The sequence below is a fragment of the Dermochelys coriacea genome, chromosome 1 (genome assembly GCF_009764565.3).
Source record: "Dermochelys coriacea isolate rDerCor1 chromosome 1, rDerCor1.pri.v4, whole genome shotgun sequence".
Lineage (NCBI taxonomy): Eukaryota > Metazoa > Chordata > Testudines > Dermochelyidae > Dermochelys > Dermochelys coriacea.
Window position 1 is genome coordinate 271497106 of NC_050068.2, and position 23727 is coordinate 271520832.

At 43.1% G+C, this 23727-nt stretch overlaps 1 protein-coding gene across 1 annotated transcript in view; it reads left to right on the plus strand.

Annotated features, from left to right (window-relative positions):
* The window catches only part of EEA1 (early endosome antigen 1), a 140665-nt gene that overhangs the window by 112381 nt on the left and 4557 nt on the right, over positions 1-23727 (plus strand). The window contains 4 exon segments of the mRNA XM_038401122.2: positions 9506-9691; positions 10278-10409; positions 13453-13638; positions 14213-14451. Coding sequence (XP_038257050.2) covers positions 9506-9691; positions 10278-10409; positions 13453-13638; positions 14213-14451 — 743 coding nt within the window.

Genomic DNA, 23727 nt, shown 5'->3' on the forward strand with positions numbered 1-23727 from the left:
GGTTGAGTTAGTGAAGAATCATGATTAAAAGACTACAAGGTTACAGAGAATCTGCCATTATACCCTAGTTTAAACCTACAAGAGACCCTTGCCCCATGATGCAACAGAAGGCGAATTCTCCCTCCTCTGCCCCCTTTCCCCCAGGTTCTCTGCCAACCTGACTTAGGGGAAAATTCCTTCCCGGTCCCAAATATGGAGATCAGTTAGACCCTGATCATGTGGCAAGACTCACTAGCCAGACACTTGGGAAAAATTCTCTGTGGTAACTCAGAGCCCTCCCCATCTAGTGTCCATAATCGGCCATTGGAGATATCTCCCCCATCCCCAACATAAACTTATCAAGCTCTGTCTGGAGGCCAGTGAGGTTTTGCCCCCCACTGTCCCCTTGAAGGCTGTTCCAGAACTTCCTCTTCTGGGGTTAGAAGCCTTTGTCTAATTTCAAGCCTAGACTTGTTGATAACCAATTTATATCCATTTGTTTTTGTGTCCACATTGGCTCTTAATTTAAATAACTCCTTTCCCTCCTTGATATTTATCCCTCTAATGTATTTATAGAGAGCAATTATATCTCCCCTTTTTTTGGTTAGGCTAAACGAGCAAGCTCTTTGAGTCTCCTCTCATAAGGTAGATTTTCCATTCCTCTGGTCATACTAGTAGCCCTTCTCTGCACCTGTTTCTAGTTGAATCATCTTTCTTAAACATGGGAGACCAGAATGCGTACAGTATTCCAGATGAAGTCTCACCAGTGCCTTGTATAATGGTACTAACACTTCCTTGTCTGTATTGGAAATACGGTTGCCTGATGCATCCTAGGACTGCATTAGCCTTGTCCGTATTGGCAATTTCTTTGAGTAGTGTCCCGATGAGTGCTCCACTGTAGGGAGTTCTAGGACACAACCTGGGGAAAATGAGGGTCAGAGGAGGTTGTCAATAAGAAGAAAACAAGGTACCAGTCTTAGCAAATGTATAATTTCATAAATTTTAAGATTGTGGTTCCATTGTGCTAAAATGCTGTGTAAACATGGAGGCAGTGTGTGGGTTTTTGTTTTATAATAAAAATATCACTGAACAAGATAGTTTAATAAAATGCTAATAGGCCACTGTAAAATATAGCTAATTTGAAAAGATGTAAAAAACAAAACAACAAAAATTCAGAAAATTCCAAATAATGATCAAAAGATCAATTTATTTCTGAGACCACAGAAAGAATACAATTGAATATGAACATATCCTTCTAAACTGTTTTCACCTTGGTACTTATGTACTAAATATACAAAACCAGTAGAGCAAAGAATTGGAGAGTTTTTATTTTTCCTTTTCCTCTCATAGGATATTTTGTCATGTCATGGTGACACATCCCATGTTGCATTATAAGTAAAGTCCTCCTAGTTTCCTCAGATACTGTTTCCTACAACTGGAGTTCTGGAGCCTTGTTGCAACTGATGTCACGCCACCATAAATATCTAGAAATACATGACAGAGAGTACAACTTAATGGAAAAGTAGGCCAAAAAATGTATTGCAAGTGAAGTAGATTGATAAATATTTAGGGTTGCAAATTACATTGCTGAAGAAGGTGGAATTTTCTTTAAAAAGAAAAACTAAGACTGCTTTATAACTAACTAAACTTTTTGATGGCTGCAGAAATAATGGGCTTGGCCCACCGTTATGGAAATGCAATGCAGTTGAGTCTACCCGATCTCCCATCATCATGACAGCTGGGCTAAACCTAAGTGGTGCTGGGAACCCAGTGGCTGCAATGCCTGAAGCAAAGAGACAAGCTCAGTCAGCTCCATGGGACAGGGGCCACAGGAGTTGTCACGTGACTGTTCAAAACCCAATTTTAGATCCCAACCCAGGGGGTTGAGAAACCCTGTCCTACGTAGAGAAACTCACTCATGCCTTAGTGGTGTAAATAATGAATTGGTGCAAAGCAAAATGGAAGCTGTTCTCAGACTTAACTTATTAGACTTAGTGGTCATCATTATTTTTCCCAGTTGTTTTTTAAATTTGCTGAACCTTTGGTGATTTTTTATATTTGTTCTAAATCTCCTATTATCTCTCCCATTAAACATATCTTTTTGTTCCTGATCCTGCAAATGGTTACACTTGTAAGTAGTCTCATTGACATCATGGGACTATTCTTGTGCATAGCTGTATGCAGGTTTGGTAGCTGCCTTTTAAATCTCTTTGTAAACGTCTTGAATGATTTAGTGAGTTTGTGACATCATAAAAAAAGGGGAAAAGCGCTGCGACCTGTTTTTCAGATTTTAGGCTAAATGCAGAAGCTAGTTATTTTCATGTGTTTCATATGACAATGTATAGTTACAACCTCAGTACAGAAACTCTGTTTCTAACCATTTTTTGTTTCATTTTTATCATTTCATAAAGGTGCAATGCAAAGAAAAAGTGCCTGTTGTTGTTACCTGACTTCCCTGTATTGACTTGTATCATCAGCTTTGAAATAGGGCACCCAACTGTAGTTCTTCCTTAGTTAGAACAAGTTCACTTTTGGGGCTGAAAGCATAGCTAGATTATGAGAGTAGAGAAGGAACAAGGCTGATACTGCAGGACTGTTAATATTAATTAAAAATAGTTCTAAGAACTATTTTCAATGTCTCCATTATTTTGCTAAAAAAAAAGTGTGTGGGGGGAGAAAATGTTCCTACCTTCCTCAACTCTGGACACGCTGTATAGCTTTTATTTCAGTATGAACTTAGATAGCATGTATTTTAGATTAAGAAAGTGAAGAAAAAATATGTGTTCTCCATAGGCTGTGATCTAAAAAGCAATGGTGGTACAGAAGTAGTATTTTGATATTCAGATGTTAAAGTAGTAGAATTGCTAAAGTCAGGAAATTCTTGTAGCAGACTTTCATCTTCTCAAATGCAAAATCTACCACTTGTAGGCTACATAAAACTAGGGGCCTTGCTTATATTAATAATAATACACCTGAGCCAGAACCGCAACATTTGGATTGCATCTGGATCCAAAGCTTGTGTGGCTGGTCAGGTCCAAGATTTTGGTTTGGCCCCATCACTACAATGAAGTATCTCATTCACAGTGTGTTGAAACATCTGGAGTGATTTTGTACAACACAAATCTTTGAAACATATAAACTAGATGATCTTGAATGTTTTCTTGTCACTTCAGTTCTTTTAACAGAAGGAGGATAGTCATTGCAAAGCCGTGATGAGTCTACATGGTGTCAAAACCAGTTTTGTTAAAGAGAAGTTTAAATAAACTTGATTAGGTCTGAGTGTGAGATACCCTCATTGTTAGCCTTCACTTTAGCTAAATAAAAATATCTTTGGAATGGTTTAACACAACTTGGCACACAGACTCTGGGAGGCAAGGTTTCAGACAGATATAAAGATAGATGGCCTCAAGACATGTGGATGATATGAACTGAGGTGGCATGTATAGTGTCTGGGTAGGAGTGGAGGATTTGAGTTGAGCTGTACTGATAGCACCATCTGCTGGCGTGAGAATGGAATATCATTGTTAAACTACTGAGCTATCTCCTGACCTTCCTAGTTAAAGGAATCAGTCTGCTGTGGAAGATGCATTACAATGAAAAGCAGATCATGTGACTTCAAGTGAAATCTTGTAGTTGAGATATTTAGGTGACAGTGTTCCATGAAGGCTAGCCTTAGATCAGACCACTGCTCTGGTGAGCCCAATTCTCCTCTCCCTATCAATACAGGAAAAGAAATGAAGGGCTGGTTAACATCAAAGCCTTTATTTTAATAAGGAACATATGTTATGTCACTTTAGTCAAGGTGAAAAGGTTTGGTGTAATCTGAAGGGGTGGATGGTGGGACAGAGGCGCACACAATAACGTTTTAAAAGTCAAATTTGAATTAATATAGATTGAAAAGAAAATATAGTGTGTGTGTATATATAGAAAATATACACACCTCTATACGTTACAATTTAATACATACAGTAACTCCTCACTTAACATTGTTGTTATATTCCTGAAAAATGCGACTTTAAGTGAAACGATGTTAAGCGAATCCAGTTTCCCCATAAGAATTAATGTAAATGGGGGCGGGGCGGAGTTAGGTTGTGAAGCTTGGTGGAGGTGGTGGAGTCAGAGGGTGGGATATTTCCCAGGGTATGCCGTACTGCTAAATGATGAACTAGCAATTGGCTGAGCCCTCAAGGGTTAACTCGTTGTTAATGTAGCCTCACATGCTACAAGGCAGCATGAATGGAGGGAGGGGAGACAGCATGGCAGACAGAGACATACACCCTGTGTATGAGAGAGAGAGATGCACATTTCCCCTTGAAGTACGCTGACACCACTCTTAAGTACGCTACCTTGTTAAGTTAATCAGCAAGCTGAGACGCAGCAGCAGCTGCTGCTGCCAGGAAGCTCCCTCCGTCCTGAGCCCTGTCATGTGTCCCCCCATTCTGTGAAGATGGGGAAAGCGGGGTGCAGGTGCAGGGGGGAGGGGGGCACCCTGAGATTAGCCCCTCTCCCTCCCCCCTCCAGCAAGCAGGAGGCTCCTGGGAGCAGCTCCAAGGCAGAGGGCAGGAGCAGCACATGGCAGTGGCGGGAAGGACAGCTGAACTGCTGGTAATTGACAGCCTACTGGGCGGCTGTCACACAGGGAACTTAGGGGAGCGGGGAGCTGATTTGGGAGCTGCGGGTCCACTCTGGTTCCAAGCCCCCACCAGCTAGCTGCAATGGGCTGCTCTTCCCACAAGCAGTGGACAAAGCAGGCGGCTGCCAAACGACGTTATAAGGGAGCATTGCGCAACTTTAAATGAGCATGTTCCCTAATTGATCAGCAACGTAACAACAGAACAACTTTAACCAGGACAGCTTTAAGTGAGGATTTACTGTATTTGTTCAGTTTAAAAAATTGCCTTGTTCCTCCCCCCACAAAAATGGCACCAAACCAATTCACTTGGTTAAAATTAAAGTTATGAAAGGATATGTTCCTTTTTAAAAATAAGGGTGTTGATCTCTTGCAATTCTTTAACTGTATTGATGGTGTGTGGGGGAAGGGATGAACGGATTTGAACTGACAAGTTCAAATAAATTATATTCTCTTTTAATTTATGTAAATTGGGGGACTTTGTATTGTTTACAAAATTGCTCTTTTTTCCTAAAAGTTACATTTTCCGTAAGTGAATGTGTAGTGCTCATGAAATGAGGAACTGCTAGCCCTGGGCTTGATCAAATTAAACAAATACTGTATGAGATCTGCAAATGCACCTCAATCTTAGCTGGATGCTTTTCTAATCTAGTCCTGGTCTCTTCCAAAGACAATGCCATCAATAGAATATATTTAGGGAATAGGGTGACTAGACAGCAAGTGTGAAAAATTGGGATGGGGGTGGGAGGGAATTGGTCTGTGACAGGGTCTGCCCAGATGGCTACTGGAGAGTGACAGAAGACAGATATACTAGCCCCAGATTAAGTAGGTCCCTTTTCCCTGGGTAAGGTAATAGGGGTGGTTCCAGAACAATCAGGAACTTGCTGGAACCAATTAAGGCAGGCAGGCTAATTAGGACACCTGGAGCCAATTAAGAAGCTGCTAGAATCCATTAAGACAGGCAGGCTAATCAAGGCACCTGGTTTAAAAAGGAACTCACTTCAGTCAGTGAGGGGCACCTAGGGAGCTGAGAGTGAGAACAGATGCTGCTGGAGGATTGAGGAGTACACATGCTATCTGGCATCAGGAGGAAGGTCCTGTGGTGAGGATAAAGAAGATGTTGGGAGGAGGCCATAGGGAAGTAGCTCAGGGAGTTGTAGCTGTCACATAGGTGTTACACGAAACACTGTAGGCAGCTGTGATCCACAGGGCCCTGGGCTGGAACCCAGAGTAGAGGGTGGGCCCGGGTTCCCTCCATTCCCCCAACTCCCAATTGGATACAGGAGCAGTGACCTGGACTGTGGGTTCCATCAGAGGTGAAGGTCCCTGGCCTTTCCCCCGACCCACTAGGTGGATCAGCAGAGACTGTGGGGATTGTTCTCCTTCCTTTTCCCCATGCTGGCCAGTGATGAGATTAGCTGAGTGAACAGCAGGTTTGAGCCAATAGCAAAAGTGGCCAAACTGAGGGCTGCCGTGAATCTCTGAGGTGAGCACATCCACCAATAAGTGCAGAACCCACCAAAGGAGAGGAGGAACTTTGTCACGGCGCCTATAGAAGAAAATGCCCCAAATATCAGGACTCTCCCTATAAAATAGGGGCATCTGGTCACCCTATTGGGGAATTACCTTGCTTCTTAGCATAGTCTTCCTGGTTGGTGTCTTTTTTCATTTGACCTTTCCTCTCTGTGTATTTGCTAGTAATACTTCCCCCCATATCTCCCACTCCTTCAAATTCAAACTACATGTAATAAAAACGGCAGAAAGGTTAGTGTACCTAAGCCACTGTCACCTCGTACATACTATATCCTCAAAATATTTTCTAATGCCTCCTCTGATTGTCCCATCCCCTGTTTAAAAAATTCTAATAAATATCCCATTGATCTCATTACTTACCCATTTTGTACTTTGTTTGATTCCTTATTCAAGAATTTAAAATTAAACTAGGATTAACCTGTTAATAGGGCCCTTCATTTTCAGTTTTTATTTTATTTAATTTTTCCTGGGAATTAATCAGTGTGTTTATTACTATAACAACAAAAATAGGTGAATATTGGTGGGAAAAACTATTAATAATTTTTCTGGGTAAATATCAGGGGTTATTTTGGTGGACGGAAGGACGGGGCAAAAGTATTCAGTGGATTAATAGTTTGATGAACGAATTCAATTTGGTTTGCTACAGAACTAAAACAGAACTCAAAACACAATGTCACCTCTGAGTTTAAGAAAACAACATATCTCTAATCTGAAAATAAAACTTTTCATTTCAATAAACAGTTTACTGTTGTAGACTTAGAACTATTAGCCTTTAAATATTTACGTTTAATAATTGGGCCACACCATTTGCAGCACAGATACTCAACTTCATCCTTGTTCTCCTGTTTTTGTTTTTTTAAAACTTTAGAATACTTCCTTGTGTTCTGAAATGTATTCTGATACAGATTTTCATTTTCTTTCCATTTTAGTGTGTCAGATCTTTAAACCATTATCTGCTAAAAGCTTGAAATGTGGCATGGTGGGTGTGAGATTCATCCGTACATTCAGATGTGCACGCACTTCAGAGCTTGCATGTGTGCCTGTTTATTGTGTGTATCTTCTAGACTAATACATAGCCTTACTTCAACAGACAGCTTTGCATATACACACAGACTAATATATTCTCATAATATATATATATATTTGTAATAGAACAAGTTATTTTTTATATATTTGAATGATACAAAGGTAGGGTGAACATCAGGAAAAAAACTAAATGCTTTTTGTAAAACCCAAGATTTTTTAGTTAAAAATACGTTTGAACGGAAAACGAAGAGGCTTACCTGAGAAGAATTCATACTTGTGTAGCAGTATTATAGCTATAAGCTAGATAGGGTCTAAGTGTCAGTGTGGACATTAATATTTAAGCTGGTCTGACATTCCATCCAGTAACTGAGGGTACTGCTACTCATACAGAAAGACAGTCACACAAACTGTGTGTTATACATTGGAGTGATTATCTGTTCATTTAAAGAATATTTACTACTGTTGAAGAGGATACTAGTTAGGAGAGGACACTGTAATGTGCATGTTAAAACTGGCCTGTTTAAAATAATGGGTGAAATTGTAATGGGCAAAACTTCCATTGATTTCAGTTGGGCAGTTTTTCACCCAGAATTAAAATGTCATAGTCTGAGTTGTCATCGTTGTTGAGTTCTGGCCTTCTCCTACATCATAAAGGCCTTTGCAAGAACCAATGGGCAAAATTCCCATTGACATCAGGGTGGCCAGGATTTCACTGCATGTTTTGAAGCGGGTTTTGTGTCCACTTAAAATACCTTGGGAGATATTTACATAGCTCTACTGTTGGGCTCTGTTCTGTTTTATTTGTTACCAGATACTGAAACAGGTTTTAATGACTTGCATGCTTTTCCTTTTTACCTGTCTTTGAATATGGTTTGAGATATGCTTATTGTTTAAGTTTAGTAAAGATAATGTGCCTTTTTATAATGTACTATCCCTCTGTGCTTAAATCCCAACATAGTCCTCTTACTGAAGCTTTGTGATTCCAAGAGGTAACAATAAATCTGACCTTAAGCCTTGTTCAGTTATATATATATATATATATATATATATATATATATATATATATATTACTGAAAAACAGGTAATTTTTCTGATATTCTTTAGTTCTAGTGTCTTGAGTCGCCACCTGTTCCTTCCATTGATGTAGCCAACCCTGCTTTCAAACACTACTGTTGAAATGCTCCTGTTACAAAAGTAGTATCACCAACGTCAAGGGCTCAGAATTTATGAACTGTGCTTACACATTATGAAATCTAAAAAAATGGAGGCTTTTTATTTGCGATCTGGTTTCTGGGCTGCTAGGGTTCCCTTGCTTCCCACTTTTCAAGCTTTTCTTCACCACCATGAGAGCTAGAATTTTTTTAAACTGAGATACTCATGCAATCTTATGATTCCAGCAAACTGGGGCTTTAAGAAGAACATCAAATATTGTGAGACTTCTGAAAACATCACAAGAATTTGGAACACTGTAACAATAGACACTTTGAGCAAGAGGAGATGAGGAGTTTAACAAACAGATACTGTATGAGGGGGATAAAGTCTTTAGTTTTATTTTTAACACTTAATTTAAGACACTACAAGAAACTTATTTGGCAGAAATTAAGTGGTTATCAGCTGTGTTGATCAAAAAACATTTTCAGGTGCTAGCATCAATGAGTAGTGAGACTTAAGTAAGCCTTGTCTGCACCAGACATTTTTCCTTTAAATTTATATGGAGTTTGGAAGTTAAAGTGCAGTCTACTATGTGTTCTAATTTACACACAGCAAGTGCCACTTAAGTAAGATGTGGTTAATAGAGATATCTTCTTAACTGGGACTTTATAACCAATTTTATATAATTTGTGTGAAAATTATCTCTTCACATAATTTGTCTCTTCCTGTGCTCTTGCTGAACTCAAACACTTTCCTCAAAGTACCTTTTGGAAATGAATTGCAACCTCTTTTGTCCATGATCAAGCGTAGAAATTATTACTTCTGCTCCTGATTTGCCCTCCCCTGAGATAGAGTTCAGTTTACTTCTCTCATCATTACTCAACAGCTGTTAATTACAATTTAATAGTCATCTCATTCAGTTCCAGTTACCTTATTATTTATGTGTTTTACTGTTGCTTTCACAATGTTATAGGCAGTGTCTGAAAAGAGAATACAGGAAAATAGTGTGTGTTCTACTAACTGTATTCTACTGAAATTCTAAAATTTTAAAATGAAGTACTATGCACCAGAAGCTGAACTTTCCATGTAGGTGCATAATAAGTGTTTAAATTATTGTGACTAATGTGGAGCTCTGATCTTGCAATGGCTTTGACAGATGATTTTCAGAACTGTTTTTTTAATTAGTCCACAGAGGAGAAACTTGCTCTGGCTCAGGAGGAATTAGTTTCAAGCAGAAATCAAATTGGTAACCTTAATCAGTTGATCCAAGAACTTAAGACAATAAAGTCTACTCTGGAGCAGGATGTGTCAAAGAAAGAACAGCAGCTGAAAGAACAGAACAAGATGTTACAGGAAATCCAGAAAGACAAGGTAACTTACTTTTCCCATTACCTTTCTCCTCTTTCCTATTTTCTAATGGAAACATATTTAGAAACATGCCAGGACGTGTCAATGTATTGTGGTAATGCAATTTGTACCTGCACTTGCAGCAGCAGTTTATTGGACCACTGATACATAAAAGATTTTAAACAAATAGTTGAAATGACAGAATAAATTAAAACAATTTCAGCATCAATTTAAGCTTTCGTGAGCTACAGCTCACTTCATCGGATGCTTATGCTCAAATAAATTTGTTAGTCTCTAAGGTGCCACAAGTACTCCTTTTCTTTTTTGCGAATACAGACTAACACGGCTGCTACTCTGAAACCAGCATAAATTTTTTATCCCCAAAGAGTTATATACTGAACAAAATGAATGTGAAAAGAAAAACAGATTATTGATTTTAAAGATTAAACTAAATGGTTTAATCTAGGGTTTTCTCTAAAATCAGACAAAATAATTGTGGATGGATATCTGATACAATCATTCTTCCATCTGCAATCTTTGTAATCAAGAGGTTTTTGATAACTGTAAGTCTGGATGAGGTCCCATTTTTCCTTTGATTTTTTTTTTCAAGGTTTTGAAAGAAAAAGACTTGGCTAATGAAAAATCTAAAACAACAGAGCTCCAGGAAATAAAGAGTAAACTGGAAAAAGACAGTACTAAATTTAGTGCAGAGCTTAGGACCTGCAAGCAAGAATTTGAGAAGGTATGTTGAGACACAAATTGGAACTACAGATAGTAATAAGAATAAGAATATGCACAAACATAACACGTTCAATCAGAGAATCTCAAATTGCTTTGCAACAATGGGTATTACTATCTCCATTTTACACATGAAGGAACGCAAGCACAGAGGGATTAAGGCCCATACTTACAAAAGTACTTAGGAGCCTAACTCCCACATCAAGCACCCAAGCCCAAATTTTAGGCACCAATGAGATCTGCAAAACCTCGGGTCAGACCCTACCTAACTCTGGAGGTGCCTAAATTTTTGCTGTAAAAGTCCGTCAGGTGCCTAAGTTTCTGCCACTGAGTATGCACATAACACCTCAGCCTAGACTTCCAGGCACCTATTCTCATGGCTAAGCCCCAACGGAATCCTCAAACCAGGTGAAGATAGATGTCCCCGCCTATCTTGTGGGGCCCAATCCAGTTGATGTTCTCAGAGCACTGGGCTATGGGTTATTTTGATGTGGCTCAGTGTCTCTTGTTGAAGCTGTTCTACTGAGTATAAATAATTAAATATGCTTTGGGCCAGAGAGTGAGAATGACTCTGTAGCCTTGTGGGTAGGGTACTCTGCTGCAGTGCAGGAGGCCCAAGTTCAATTTCCCACTCCATATCAGGCAGAGGGGGGAATTGAACTGGGGTCTACCATACTCTGACTGGGTACACTAACCACAGGGCTAACGATGATAAGGGAGGCTTTCCCATCCTCTCTGCTCCTTGGCTGTTTTGTGAGGAGCTAGACGTGTGCTGCCATCACTTCTGTATGAAACAGCTTATGCACCTGATTCCAGGAGAGGGTCCCTGGCTGTGGGCTGCAAACAGAGATAGGTGACTTTTTCCAGCCCAGTCAGGTGCCTCACTCGCTGAGCGGGGCAGGGCTAGGACCCACCTTTCTCCTCAGCGTCTCCCATTGACTACTTTAGGCAGCTCCCTGCTAGTGTGCTTGCTTCTGTGGATCCCATTCTTAGGGGCCCATCTGTCCCCATGCATTCTATGGAGAGCCTAGGCACCTTAACTAGGGTTTGTAGATTCCATTGAGGTGGCAAGATGCCTAAAAGTTAGGAGTTGCGACCCCTATGTCCCTTTGTGGATTCGTCCTAAATCATTTTTTCATGGTCACACAGCAAGACTGTCAGTTGGTTGTGATCCAAGTCTCCTGACTTCAAGTTCTATACTCTAACCTCTAGACCATGCTGTCTCCTTTTATATAGATGACTCTAAGCAATTAAATATCCAGGCTTTCTCCCAATGTTTTAATAAAAGGTGGATAAGGGGAAAAGTTCTCATGCTGTGCACCCAAATTCTGAGAAATGAGGAAAGCAAACAGCCTCTTCTAGCCCCACAACAAAACAAAAAACAAACCAAAAACCTAAAGCAAAACCAGCATCTTAGTTTTATGAAGGTACATGTTCTCACTGATAAGGAAAGCCATGTAAAGTGTGAAGTTGTTGGGGAGGGGGGATTTTAAGCTGTTTTTGAATAGTTGTATCCAGCCTGAACTCTGATTTTTAAAGCGACACTTCTAATTAAAAAAATGTGTACATTCATTAAAAATGTACCTACCTCTCACTCTTAAGTGCATGTAATTTACTGCAACATTAAAATACCAAACCAATATTAGTTAAACCAGTTTTGCTGAAACTAGTTTAAAAATCACTCTTGAGGCAAGGCTAAATCTTTTTAAGGATACCTCACTTTAAAAAAAAAAAAAAAGAGAGAAAATTAAAAATTGGAGGATGGAGTGTTGAATTGTTCTTTTTTAGTCTTTGTATTATAAGTGCTCGTAACATTTTACATCTCTAAATCTTTTCTGTCTCCTCTGAAATCTGTCACTTTTAAAAGACAGCCTGGCTACATTTTCTACATTTTATTACATATTTATATTTATTAATAGTAATTTATTTGCTTCTGCTGGCCTCTCCAGTGTTGTAGGTGATTTTGTAAGTATAAATGAAGACACAGTCCATCTCACAAAGAGCTTACAATCTAATAAAAATAAATTAATTTTAAAATAGCCTGAATATTTATGTTCTGTGGAAATACAAAAAAAAATATAATGGCTTTCAGATGTTCTTTTGTCATCCAGTGTCTAAAAATGATGGTAACTTCCAGAGAATTCAATGCCCAATGCATTTTGATTTTAGGAATACTAACTATAATTGTCACACACTTCCTGAAACCTCTGTGCTAAAGAGAGAAGGAATTTATAGAGCTGCAGAGAATTTTAAAACATACAAAACCTGGGCTGTCAGCTTAATATTCACCTCTTGTTCTCCATGGTTGCAATCAGATTGAAACCAAAAATATCTCCACTTATGAAATCAAGTATGGCCATATCATCCACCCATGGGTTTGAAAGGAGAAAAAAGACTATCCTTGGGATGTTTTGTCTTGACTTTCAGTGGAATGTGTCCTATGAAAAATTAGCACCCCTTATTTGTCAGAATAATACATTCATATCGGGCTGTGGATTTAAGGAAGAATCATTCCTGTCAAATTAAGTTATTCCATCTATTTTTGAAGTATTTCCATCTATTTCAAGTACAATATGTAGGTAAATATTTACAAACTTAAGACCTGTAGAAACACTCCTATGCAATAACTGTTTCCAATGAAATAAATAAATAAATAAATCAAAATTCCCTTCTTGCCACTTACCTAGTGCAGAAAACCTGACAGTGAAATTTATTAGAATCCGACTTAAAAGTGAAATCGACAAACCTACTACTTGACAGAAAGGCAGAAAGTAAACAAACATAATTTCCACTATTTTAGTGGAGAAGTAAATTAAATTTTTTTTTCTGTTTGTAGTAATCTAAGATGTAATTTGTAACCTAGGTAACAAACTTACTTTTCTTTTTTTTTAATATAGTGTCATGGTCAGTTGATACTGTATTTTGTGCGGTAAAAGCATTTGCTCTCCTATCCCAGGAAATAGTTATCGTCAGTCTGAAGTTAGTTCACAGAAAAGTTTTATCATTTTATTTTTAGACCCTAAGTGTTTAAACTTATATTTTAACAGGAGGTGACAAATCTAAAGGATGCGAAGCAGTTATTGATTCAACAGAAACTAGAGCTGCAGGGCAAAGTAGATAACATGAATTTAGCTCTTGAACAGGAGAAGAAGAATCAGCAAATTATCAAAGATCAGCTGAAAAAAAAAGAGGAAGAACTGAAGAAGGAATGTGTTGCAATTGAAACTAAACTGGTGAGCATGTATAGAACTTGTGTGTATTTAGCACATGTCTCTGATTCCCTTCAAAGGGGGTGGAAGGCAGACTTAATTTTAATCTCATGGCATTTACATTTTTAATCAATGATTTGTAAATATTTCCAAAAACCTTCAGTGTGAGACAGATTATACTGTAGGAAAACTCAAGTACAATAGGCTAAGCGCTATTTTGACAAATAGAAATAAATCCATAGTGGGACCATAAGCAGGCATTTGTTTAGTATAATAGCTGTTTATGAATTAAAACTAACTTAGTTTTGAAATTGTAAATACAGTTTTTAATTTCTCTGCCTCAGTTGAACAATACCAGAAGGGTAGAATCTAGTTTTCTTTCACTTATAAGGAACATTGTTCCATTAGAAAAAGTGACTCCTTGGAAAGACATGCCTGAATAACTGCCTGCTAGCTGTAAAATATCAAAAATGGTTTTGCAGATGTACCAGAGATAAATGTTATCATCATTTTAATTTTGATGTTAGAGTTAATAACACACCAATCTGGTGTCAGAGCTATTTGATAGCTCATTGTTCAATGTTTCCTTTTTTCTCAGCGCACAGAGATAAAAGAGAAAGAAGAAGAAAACAGAAAACATGAGGAGGTGGAAGCCAAGGTCACTGTGCAGATCACAGCTCTGAATGAAAACCTCGCTACAATGAAGAAAGAGTGGCAGAGCAGTCAAAGGAGGGTCAGTGAACTAGAAAAACAAACGGATGATTTGCGTGGGGAGATTGCAGTATTAGAAGCAACAGTACAAAATAATCAGGATGAGAGGAGAGCATTGCTGGAGCGGTAAGTCAGTGATGTGGGAGTGTGCTTTCAGTTGCTTATTAGGAAAGTGATAAATTAAAATTTGAAAAATAGTGTTTCAGTTTTCCTAGTGTTCTACGTACATTTTTGTATGTATTGTACTGCTCCCAGTGCTCCAGGTGGGGGTTTCCAGAGAGTGAAGGCCTCCCCTCCTTACCCCCAGCAAATCTTAGTAGGCTGTTGAACCAGTCAACCAGCTAACCAAACAAGAGCCTTCACACCCTGTGGGCTTTGTGATAGTGTGCCCACCTCCTGCAAACTTTGACAGGTGCACCATGAGTTGCTTCCTCATGAAACTCAAGATGTTCACCAAGGCCCCAATCATGTTGACCTTAAGAGGCTTGTGTCCATCCCCTGCAAGTCCTTAATTAAGCTCTTTTGGAGCCTCTCCAAATCCATCCTGCACATGTGCAAGCATTAGGAGGGACGGTCAGTAGCCTCCATGAGTCTTAGAAGGCCTTGCAGAGGGGACTTCCATAGTCTGAGTTGGTTTCTTGGGGATCCCTCCACTGAGGATCCTCTGTCTCAGAGTCAGAATAGGCTCATCAACTTCCCAGTGATCTAGAATAGACTTGTCATCCCCATATAATACAAAAGAGGCTTTTGGGCTTTCAAATGTGGCCACCGGTGACCCTTCTACAACTCAGCATATGGTTGGGCCCCCTCTGAACCTCTTAAAGCTCATAAAGAGGACAGATGTGCTTCCTCAGACTCACTAGATGTTCCCCTCTCCTACAGGCCTCTTAATTTCCCATTCTAGGCTTCTGACCTCTTAAGATCCCTCCTTCTACCTCTACTACAGATCTCCTAAACTCTGCAGAAGCAGAGCTCTTTTTCTCCTGATTGTAGGAGGCCTGCAGGATAAGGGGAGGGGACTGAATGAGAGCAATGTGGTTGCAGGGTTGGAGGAAATCCTGAGGTCTGCATGAGGGAAGAACCCACTTGTGAAATAAAGAAAACCCTTTATGAGGGTCTCTGTGGGGAAACTCTTTTTCTGATCATCAAGCTTCCTTAACAAACAAATTATATTTTGAGCTCTAGGTCTGCAAGGAAAAGGGCTAGAGACTTTTTTTTAATAGCTGCTTAAATCTCCAGCAGCAGTCCCTGTGCTGTGCTAAACTCATCAGAGCCAGTTTTCTGCAACAATATTACAAACACAGAAATGAAAACATTTTGAAAATAGGCTTTAACCAATTAAATTTTGTACCTGGGCATTAAATTGTGGCTAGGAAGGGACCGCAGTAAACCAGGTTCTTCTTTGAATGTCCTCTGCATATTGCCACTCTTGGGATATGTGCCAACTGGTGCCATTGAATGGTACAAACTTATACTAGCAATGCCTATTCTGAGCATTCATGTGCTCCCTCCATGCACTTCCCATCAATGTTTGAGCATATTCTGAGAATGGGGCTATAAAAGGGGGCACAGAAGCACTTACTGCCTCAGTTCCTTCCAAGCACTACCACAAATGAATGTGAGCCTTCTTCAGCATACAAAATTGAAGAAGACTGCACAGTCAGCAACAAAAAACTCAGACCTGCTTCCAAAAAAGGAACATGTTAACAGAAATGGCCTTAGACAATATGCGTTCCATGTCTGAGGCCTCTTTGGAACCAGGACCTTCAAGTCTGAAGAATCAGCAAGACCAAGCACCTTTCTGGGTCTTACATTGTCTTCTATTCAGGGAACTCGTCAAATCCTTCAGATTGCAAACATGCGGATGTGAGGCAGACCAGAGACCAAGATCGCTTTGTTGGGTCAGGACCTAATAAATCAATAGATATCTCTCTTGTATCGGCGCTGATACATTCAGTGATGGTTTCCACTTAGGTACCTGTGGAACTGCATTTATCAAATCAGTTTCACGCTTCTTCAGCAGAAGAGAGAGATTTGGATAAGGATCCAACACAATGCTTTCCCTCTCACAAAAAACAGAGTGAATTCCTCTCCATATGGATCTTCTGCAATGCTACTACTTCCTCCCCGAATACCTATAGATTCATCTAGAAAGACTATCTCACCCTTGTTGATACTATGGATCCCTACCTCTATCATATCTTGTTCCTTGTCAGATCTGGGTTTGGATCCACATTTAGAAAAGGAGATGGATACATTAATTTACCTGCAGCCTTGACCTCAAGGCTGTTTTTGTGACAAAGGTTATTGAACGTTGATGTTTCCTCATTACTATGAGATGGTACAGAACTGGACAAATTGGCATGAGTAGCAAGTATCTTGCTATATTGGCCATACTAGCCAATTCCAGGGCTTCTATTTCAACCTTATTCAGTTGCGATGACCTCGATTCCACATTGAGGCAAGGAAACTTCAGCACATACTAATGTGTTGGATCCAAGGCATTCAGATCCTACACCAGTGGAACAGAGACCAAGAGATAGGTCCCTTACAAAAATTCAGGGTATTCTCTGTGATGAGCTTGATGTGTTTCCACAAGATGGTATTGTGCATCAAGACTTAGAACACACAGGCAAATTCTCCCCTGAGGAAAACATTGGAGTAGCCTCAGTTTCCTCACCATCTGAGGATGCTATAGAACTCCAGGATTCAGTAAGCAGAATGGAGTCTAAGTTAAAATTACCCTCTGTTTACTTCAGGAAACTCCTCCTCCTGTTTTTGATACTGGGGAATACGTCTGCTGAGAAAGTATCTCTGCCTCTTTGGGAAGGTCTGTGCCAGCCAGCAAAATCAGCATAGAATACTCTACCTTCATATCAACTGATTGCTAAGAAAGCTGATTAGTTGTATGAGATCCCATATGAAGACTTTTCTTTTTTCCATGTTCATTTTCCCTTTAACTCTCTTGTGGTAGTTGCAACAATGCAACGTTCAAGAATGGGACATTTACATTCTACTCCACTGGCAGAAAAGGGAAATAATTAGATTGCTTGGAAGAAAGGTATTTTTTTTCAGCTTCTCTAAACATGAGAATAGCTAACTACCTAGCTGTTCTGGCCAGATAAGTTTCATCTCTGGGACAATTTTTTTTTTTACAAAGAATCTTCCTGAGGAACACTGCAGACTGTCTAATGCTCTTATTAAAGAGGGTCTAAATGTTGCTATGCATGCATTGAGAGTGTCTTTTGATGCTTTGGATATATTGTCAAGATCAGGATAATATCAGCTGCAGCAGTAACTATCCACAGACATGCATGGCTACACCTCTTCTCTGCCCTAAGAAATGAGGTTGAAGATTGAAGATCTTCCTTTTGAGAGGGATGATTTGTTTGGCTCAAAAATGGATGAGCCAATAGAGAAAATGAAAGAGACTAGACAGGTGCTAGGTCTCTGGGTCTCTTACAGCTTTTTAAGAGAAGAATTCCTACACCTGCCTTCAAATATCAAAGACAATATTATGCTCATTATTCTTCATATTCCAACAAAGGTAGACAATACTACCAGTCGCAACAACAACAACAGCAGTCATCATCATCATCTTAACACCAGTATAGGAGGCATCCATTTAAGTCTAAGCTGAGACAAAAGAATTCATCCTCCACTACTTCTGACAGATAGCCCTTCAGTTTGACATGGGGTTAGAGAGCAGCCAACCAACTTTGGATTCCATCCCCCTATTCTTTGGAGACTGTTTATGCCACTGTTTACAGTGAGTGGCAGAAGTTCACTATGAACAAGTGGGTTTTGGACACCATAAAGGGTGGATATACCACCCAGTTCGAGACCCTTTCTCCAAACCAGCCTTTCCCTCCCTATTCAGGACCCCTCTTACGAGTTGGTATTACAATCAGAAATCTACTCGGGGAGAGACTGATTAAAGGGGTTCTGGTGAATTTCAGGAATCGAGGTTTCTACTCCCACTATTTCCTAATCCTAGCAACGCCCAGTGGGTCGCTGTGGAGCCCCCTGGAGTGGCGCCTTCATGGCACTAGATAAATATCCCAGCCGACCCAGCGCCCCCTCAGTTCCTTCTTACCGCCCATGATGGTTGTTGGAACTGTGGAGCTCGGCTTTGCTGCTCTCCACTCTCCTAGTGATACTGTCTTCGTAGTTTGTTAATTGTTATAGTCGTAGTTTTAGTATAGTTATAGTAGTGGGTTAGAAGGGGTTTCCTCTCCTCCTCCCCACCTGCTGCTTGGGCTCACGCCCAAGGCTCCGGGCTTTAAACCTTGTTCGTCTTGTGCTATGCCCATGCCAACGGGCAACCCCCACGACTCCTGCCTGAAGTGTCTGGGGAAATCCCACCAGGCGGACAAGTGCAAAATTTGCAAGGGATTTCGGCCCCGGACCAACAAGGAGCAGGACTTTAGATTAAGACAGCTTCTGATGGAGGCGGCTCTTAGCCCGGATCCCCCAGCGGCGTAATGAGTGCCTCGGTGTACAGTGCCCTGGCGGCAGCAGTAGGTACTGCACCGCGGTTGGACTCTGGCAGAGACCCGCGGCACCGAAGTTCCCCGGCACTGCAACTGGTGTAGTTGGTCCGGCACTGTTCTCATTCGCCTGGCCAAATGCGGCACCGCAGACCAGAGATAGCTACTCCACCTCAGCAGTTGCCAGCGCCCCAGGAACCACCCTCGGAGTCGCGTCCGGTAGCGAAGCGAAGAGGGTTCAAGTGCTGAAGTCGGTACCGCTGACTCCGGCACCAAGGGAAGAGCCGTTGAGTCTCCCCGACTCATAGCGTGGTCGAGTCCCGGCTTCCATCAATGCCAGATACTTTTGCGGCAGCAAGGGACAGTGATGACAGTCGACATCACCGCAAACCGCGGCACTGGCTCCTGTTCATGCGGTACCGTCCCGGGGCAAACCATCCCTGATCTGGACGTCAGCTCCTTAGTTGGAACCACAGCACTGGTCATGTTCTCGGATCCATTCCAGCTCCCGATGCTGTTCACAGTCCCAGCAACACTCGCAGTCCTGACGCCGCTTCCTCTCGTGGCACTGTTCTGACTTGCGGGGCCAGTCAGACTCATGGCACGACTCTACACGTTAGTCACTGTCCCGGAGTAGATTTCGGCGCCACTCTCAGAGATGGTCATCATCGCAGTCAAGAGCCGGATTGTGGTACCTGTCCAGACCTCGGTACCGGTCTCGGTCCCGGCACTGCACCCCAGTGTCGCGGCACCAATCCCCGGCGGCCCGGTACCGGTCTCCACCACGTCTGGGTGACTCGACGCAGACACGTTTGGCACTGCCTTGGCCTTCGCGATCTGCCTCGCATTCGTTGCAGTCTGACCCAGGCTCACGACCCAGCCACACAGCTCATAGCTACAGTGAGGGTGATGCTGCCCACTGGCAGAAGGAAGGCCATGATCCCGTCCAAGGGTCTGCCCAATGGCCCTTTTGGACACCGTGGGCTTACCACCAAGCCCAGGGTGCCCCATCCATGGCCTCCCACTCAGCCCACTCAGAGCCTCAGGTGCCAGAGGCCACCATAAGCTGTCCTGCTCCGAGGGGCATGGAAACCACAGCCCCAACTCCAGAGCAGGGTCCAGACTCTGGAGTCGTGGACCCCAGACAACAAAACCCAACTCAGCAGGAAATACCATTGACCCCCTGGCTCCTGTGCCGTTGTCCTCATCCTCCCCAGACAAGGGGGTGGCTGGGACAACGGTCTCCAATAGAACTCTGTGCCCACCAGGACCTCCTGCGTAGGGTGGCACGGAACATGAACCTCCAAGTGGAGGAGGTGGTGGAGTTGGAAGACCCAGTGGTGGACATCTTGTCAGCGGAGGCCGTCTCAAGTGGCTTTACCACTCAGTCACGCCATACAGACCATGGCCAGAACAATCTGGCAAATGCCTGCATCCATCCCTCCAACTGCTAAAGGGGTGGAGAGGAAATATTTTATCCCCTCCAAAGATTGAGTACCTCTATACTCACCCTCAGTCGTGTTCACTAGTGGTGGCCTTGGTGAACAAGAGGGAGTGGCATGGGCAACAGGCTCTGGCGCCCAAATTGAAAGACGCCAGGCATCTCGATTTGTTCGGGTGCAAGATCTATTCCTCAGGGGGCTGCAGTTCAGGATCGTGAACCAGCAGGCGCTCCTGAACCGCTAGGACTACAACTCATGGAACTCCATGTTAAAACTCAAGGAGCTAGTACCTCCGGAGTCCAGAGATGAGTTTGGGGCCCTGGTAGAGGAGGACAAAAAGGTGGCCAGGACTTCCTTACGGGCCTCATTAGATACCGCGGACTCTGCTGCCCGGACCCTTGCATCGGGAATAGCCATGCGGCGCATATCTTGGCTGCAGGTGTCCGGCCTGCTGCCAGAACTGCAGAATACCCTACAGGACCTTCCCTTTGAAGGACAAAGCCTGTTTTTGGATAAGACCAATTCCAGGCTCCCATGCCTTAAAGATTCTAGGGCCATAATGCACTCCCTGGGGATGCACACACCGGTCACAGAACGGAAGCCCTTCAAACCCCAGCCTCAATGATCCTTCTTGGCTGAGGCAGGACTTTTACAGGAGATGTGGGGGAGATGGCAGGAAGAAGTCCACCAACCACCAGCCAGGGCAGAACCTGGGCCCAGCTAAACCTCCGGCGGGGCCCAAACAAAACTTTTGAAGGTGCGCCCAAGGACAGCGTACTGGACATCAGTCAGGATCCTTCCCCACTATTCAAGAATTGTTTATTCTGTTTCCACCATGCATGGTCCCTCATAACTATGGACCGTTGGGCTCTTCGCACGGTGGAAAAGGATTTTCTTTCTCCCCACCCTTCCTTCCCGTCCCTCTTCAGGACCCTTCTCACGAGCAACTCCTTACGCAGGAAGTGCAGATGCTCCTAACCGTGGGAGCGATCGAGGAGGTTCCAAGGGAGTTAAGAGGCAGGGGTTTTTACTCCCGTTACTTCCTAATCCCCAGAGCAAAGGGCGGGCTTCGGCCTATTCTGGATCTGCGCGGACTCAACAAATTCGTGGTAAAGTTGAAGTTCCGCATGGTGCCCTTGAGGACCATCATACCTTCCCTAGAGACAGGTACGCCGCCCTCGACATGAAGGACGCATATTTCCACATAGCGATTCATCTGGTGCACAGACGTTTCCTTTGCTTTGTGGTCAGCCGCAAACACTATCAGTTCATGGTCCTTTCATTCGGTCTTTACACAGCCCCCCAGGTATTTACCAAATGTATGGCTGTCATGGCAGCCTTCCTCCATTGGTAGCAAATCCAAGTATTTCCCTATCTCAATGATTGGCTTATCCGAGGTCACACCAGGGAATAGGTACAGTCCCAGGTCCAAGAGACCATGGCCATGTTTGTCAATTAGGCCTCTTCCTCAACATGGAAAAGTCCACTCTGGATCCAACCCAGAGAATAGAGTTAATTGGGGCAGTCTTAGATTCCAGACTCACCCGAGCTCTTCTACTGGATGCCCGCTTCCAGTCTTTGGCGAGTCTCATCCGGAGTCTCCAAAGTTTTCCTACCTCAATGGCAAGGATGTGCTTAAGCCTTCTGGGGCACATGGCCTCCTGCACGTACGTGACCAGACATGCCAGACATGCCCACTTCAGGCCTGGCTGACAATAGTCTATCGCCCAAGTCGAGACAGCCTAAACATGGTGATCACTGTCCCGGAAATGGTCTTATCTTCTCTCCGCTGGTGGTTAGACCCCAGGGCAGTATGCGAAGGAGTCCCATTCCATACTCCTCAACTCTTATTGTCTCTAGTCACAGACACATCATCCCTAGGTTGGGGTGCCCATCTCAGGGACTTGCAGATGCAGGGTCTATGGACTACAGCCAAACTCTCTCTACACATCAATATACGGGAGCTGATGGCAGTGCGCCTGGCGTGTCAAGCATTCCGGGAGCAGTTGCATGGTGGTCCTCACAGACAATACCACGGCCATATTCTACATCAACAGGCAAGGGGGATCTCACTCGTCCCCCCTTTTTCGGGAAGCCATTCACCTGTGGGAGTTTTGTATAGCCCACTCCATCCATCTGGTGGCGTCCTTTTTCCCAGGGGTTCAGAACACAGTGGCGGACCACCTCAGCAGGTCCTTCCAATCCCACGACTGGTCGATCTGTCCTGATATCATCCACTCCATCTTCCTGAGGTGGGGGTTTCCCCAGGTTGATCTGTTTGCCTCGCGCAGCAATCGGAAGTGCCAGATATTTTGCTGTCTCCAGGGACGCTTCCCGGGTTCTCTCACAGATGCCTTCCTACTCCCATGGAAGGGCCAGTTGTTCTTCCTTCCGTTCCCGCTGGTTCACAAAGTCCTACTCAAGGTGCACAGGGACAGAACATGTCTGATCCTGTTCGCCCTGGCGTGGCCTAGGCAACTGGTACACCACACTATTGGAGATATCGGTAGATGCCCCGATTCCACTCCCGCTTTGGCCGGACCTGATCTCACAAGACCACGGCCACCTCTGTCATCCCGACCTGCAATCCTTCCACCTCACGGAATGGACGCTGCATGGCTAACTCACTCGGAGCTTCTCTGCTCCCATTCGGTGCAGCAGGTCCTGCTAGGTAGCAGGAAGCCCTTCACTTGAGTCATGTACCTGGCCAAATGGAAGCGTTTCTCCTGCTGGTGTGCTCAATGCAGCATGCCCCCCTTTAAGCATCAGTGCCTCTCATCTTGGACTATCTCCTATACCTAAAACTGCAAGGTCTGGCAATATCATCTGTTGGAGTGCACCTGGTAGCCATCTCGGCTTTCCACCCAGGAGAAAATGGATGCTTTCTCTTCTCCAATCCTATGGTCGGTAGGTTTTTTAAGGGGCTGGACAGTCTCTGTCTGCAAGTGCGGCAACCGGTCCCCATGTGGGACCTTAACCTGGTCCTCTTCAGACTTACGGGGGCCCCATTTGAGCCGATGGCCACCTGCTCACTTCTGTACCTCTCTTGGAAGACAGCCCTTCCTCGTGGCTATCACTTCGGCGAGGTGCGTATCCAAGATCAGAGACCTCACTTCAGAACCACCGTACATGGTCTTCCACAAGGACAAAGTGAAGCTATGCTCTCAGCCGGCTTTCTTTCCCAAGGTGGTATCAACTTTTCACGCCAACCAGGAAATTTTCCTCCTGGTCTTCTATCCAAAGCCACATGCTACTTGGCGAGAGCAATGGCTGCACTCTCTCGATGTTCGTAGGGCCCTTGCCTTCTATATTGAGCATACGAAGCCATTCAGGAAAACGACCCAGCTCGTCTTCACCGTGGCTGACCAGATGAAAGGCCTCCCAGTCTCTTCACAGCGCATCTCTGCTTGGATCATGTCCTGTATCTGTGCTTGCTACAACCTGGCCAGTGTCCTGGCCAAGCCCCTCAC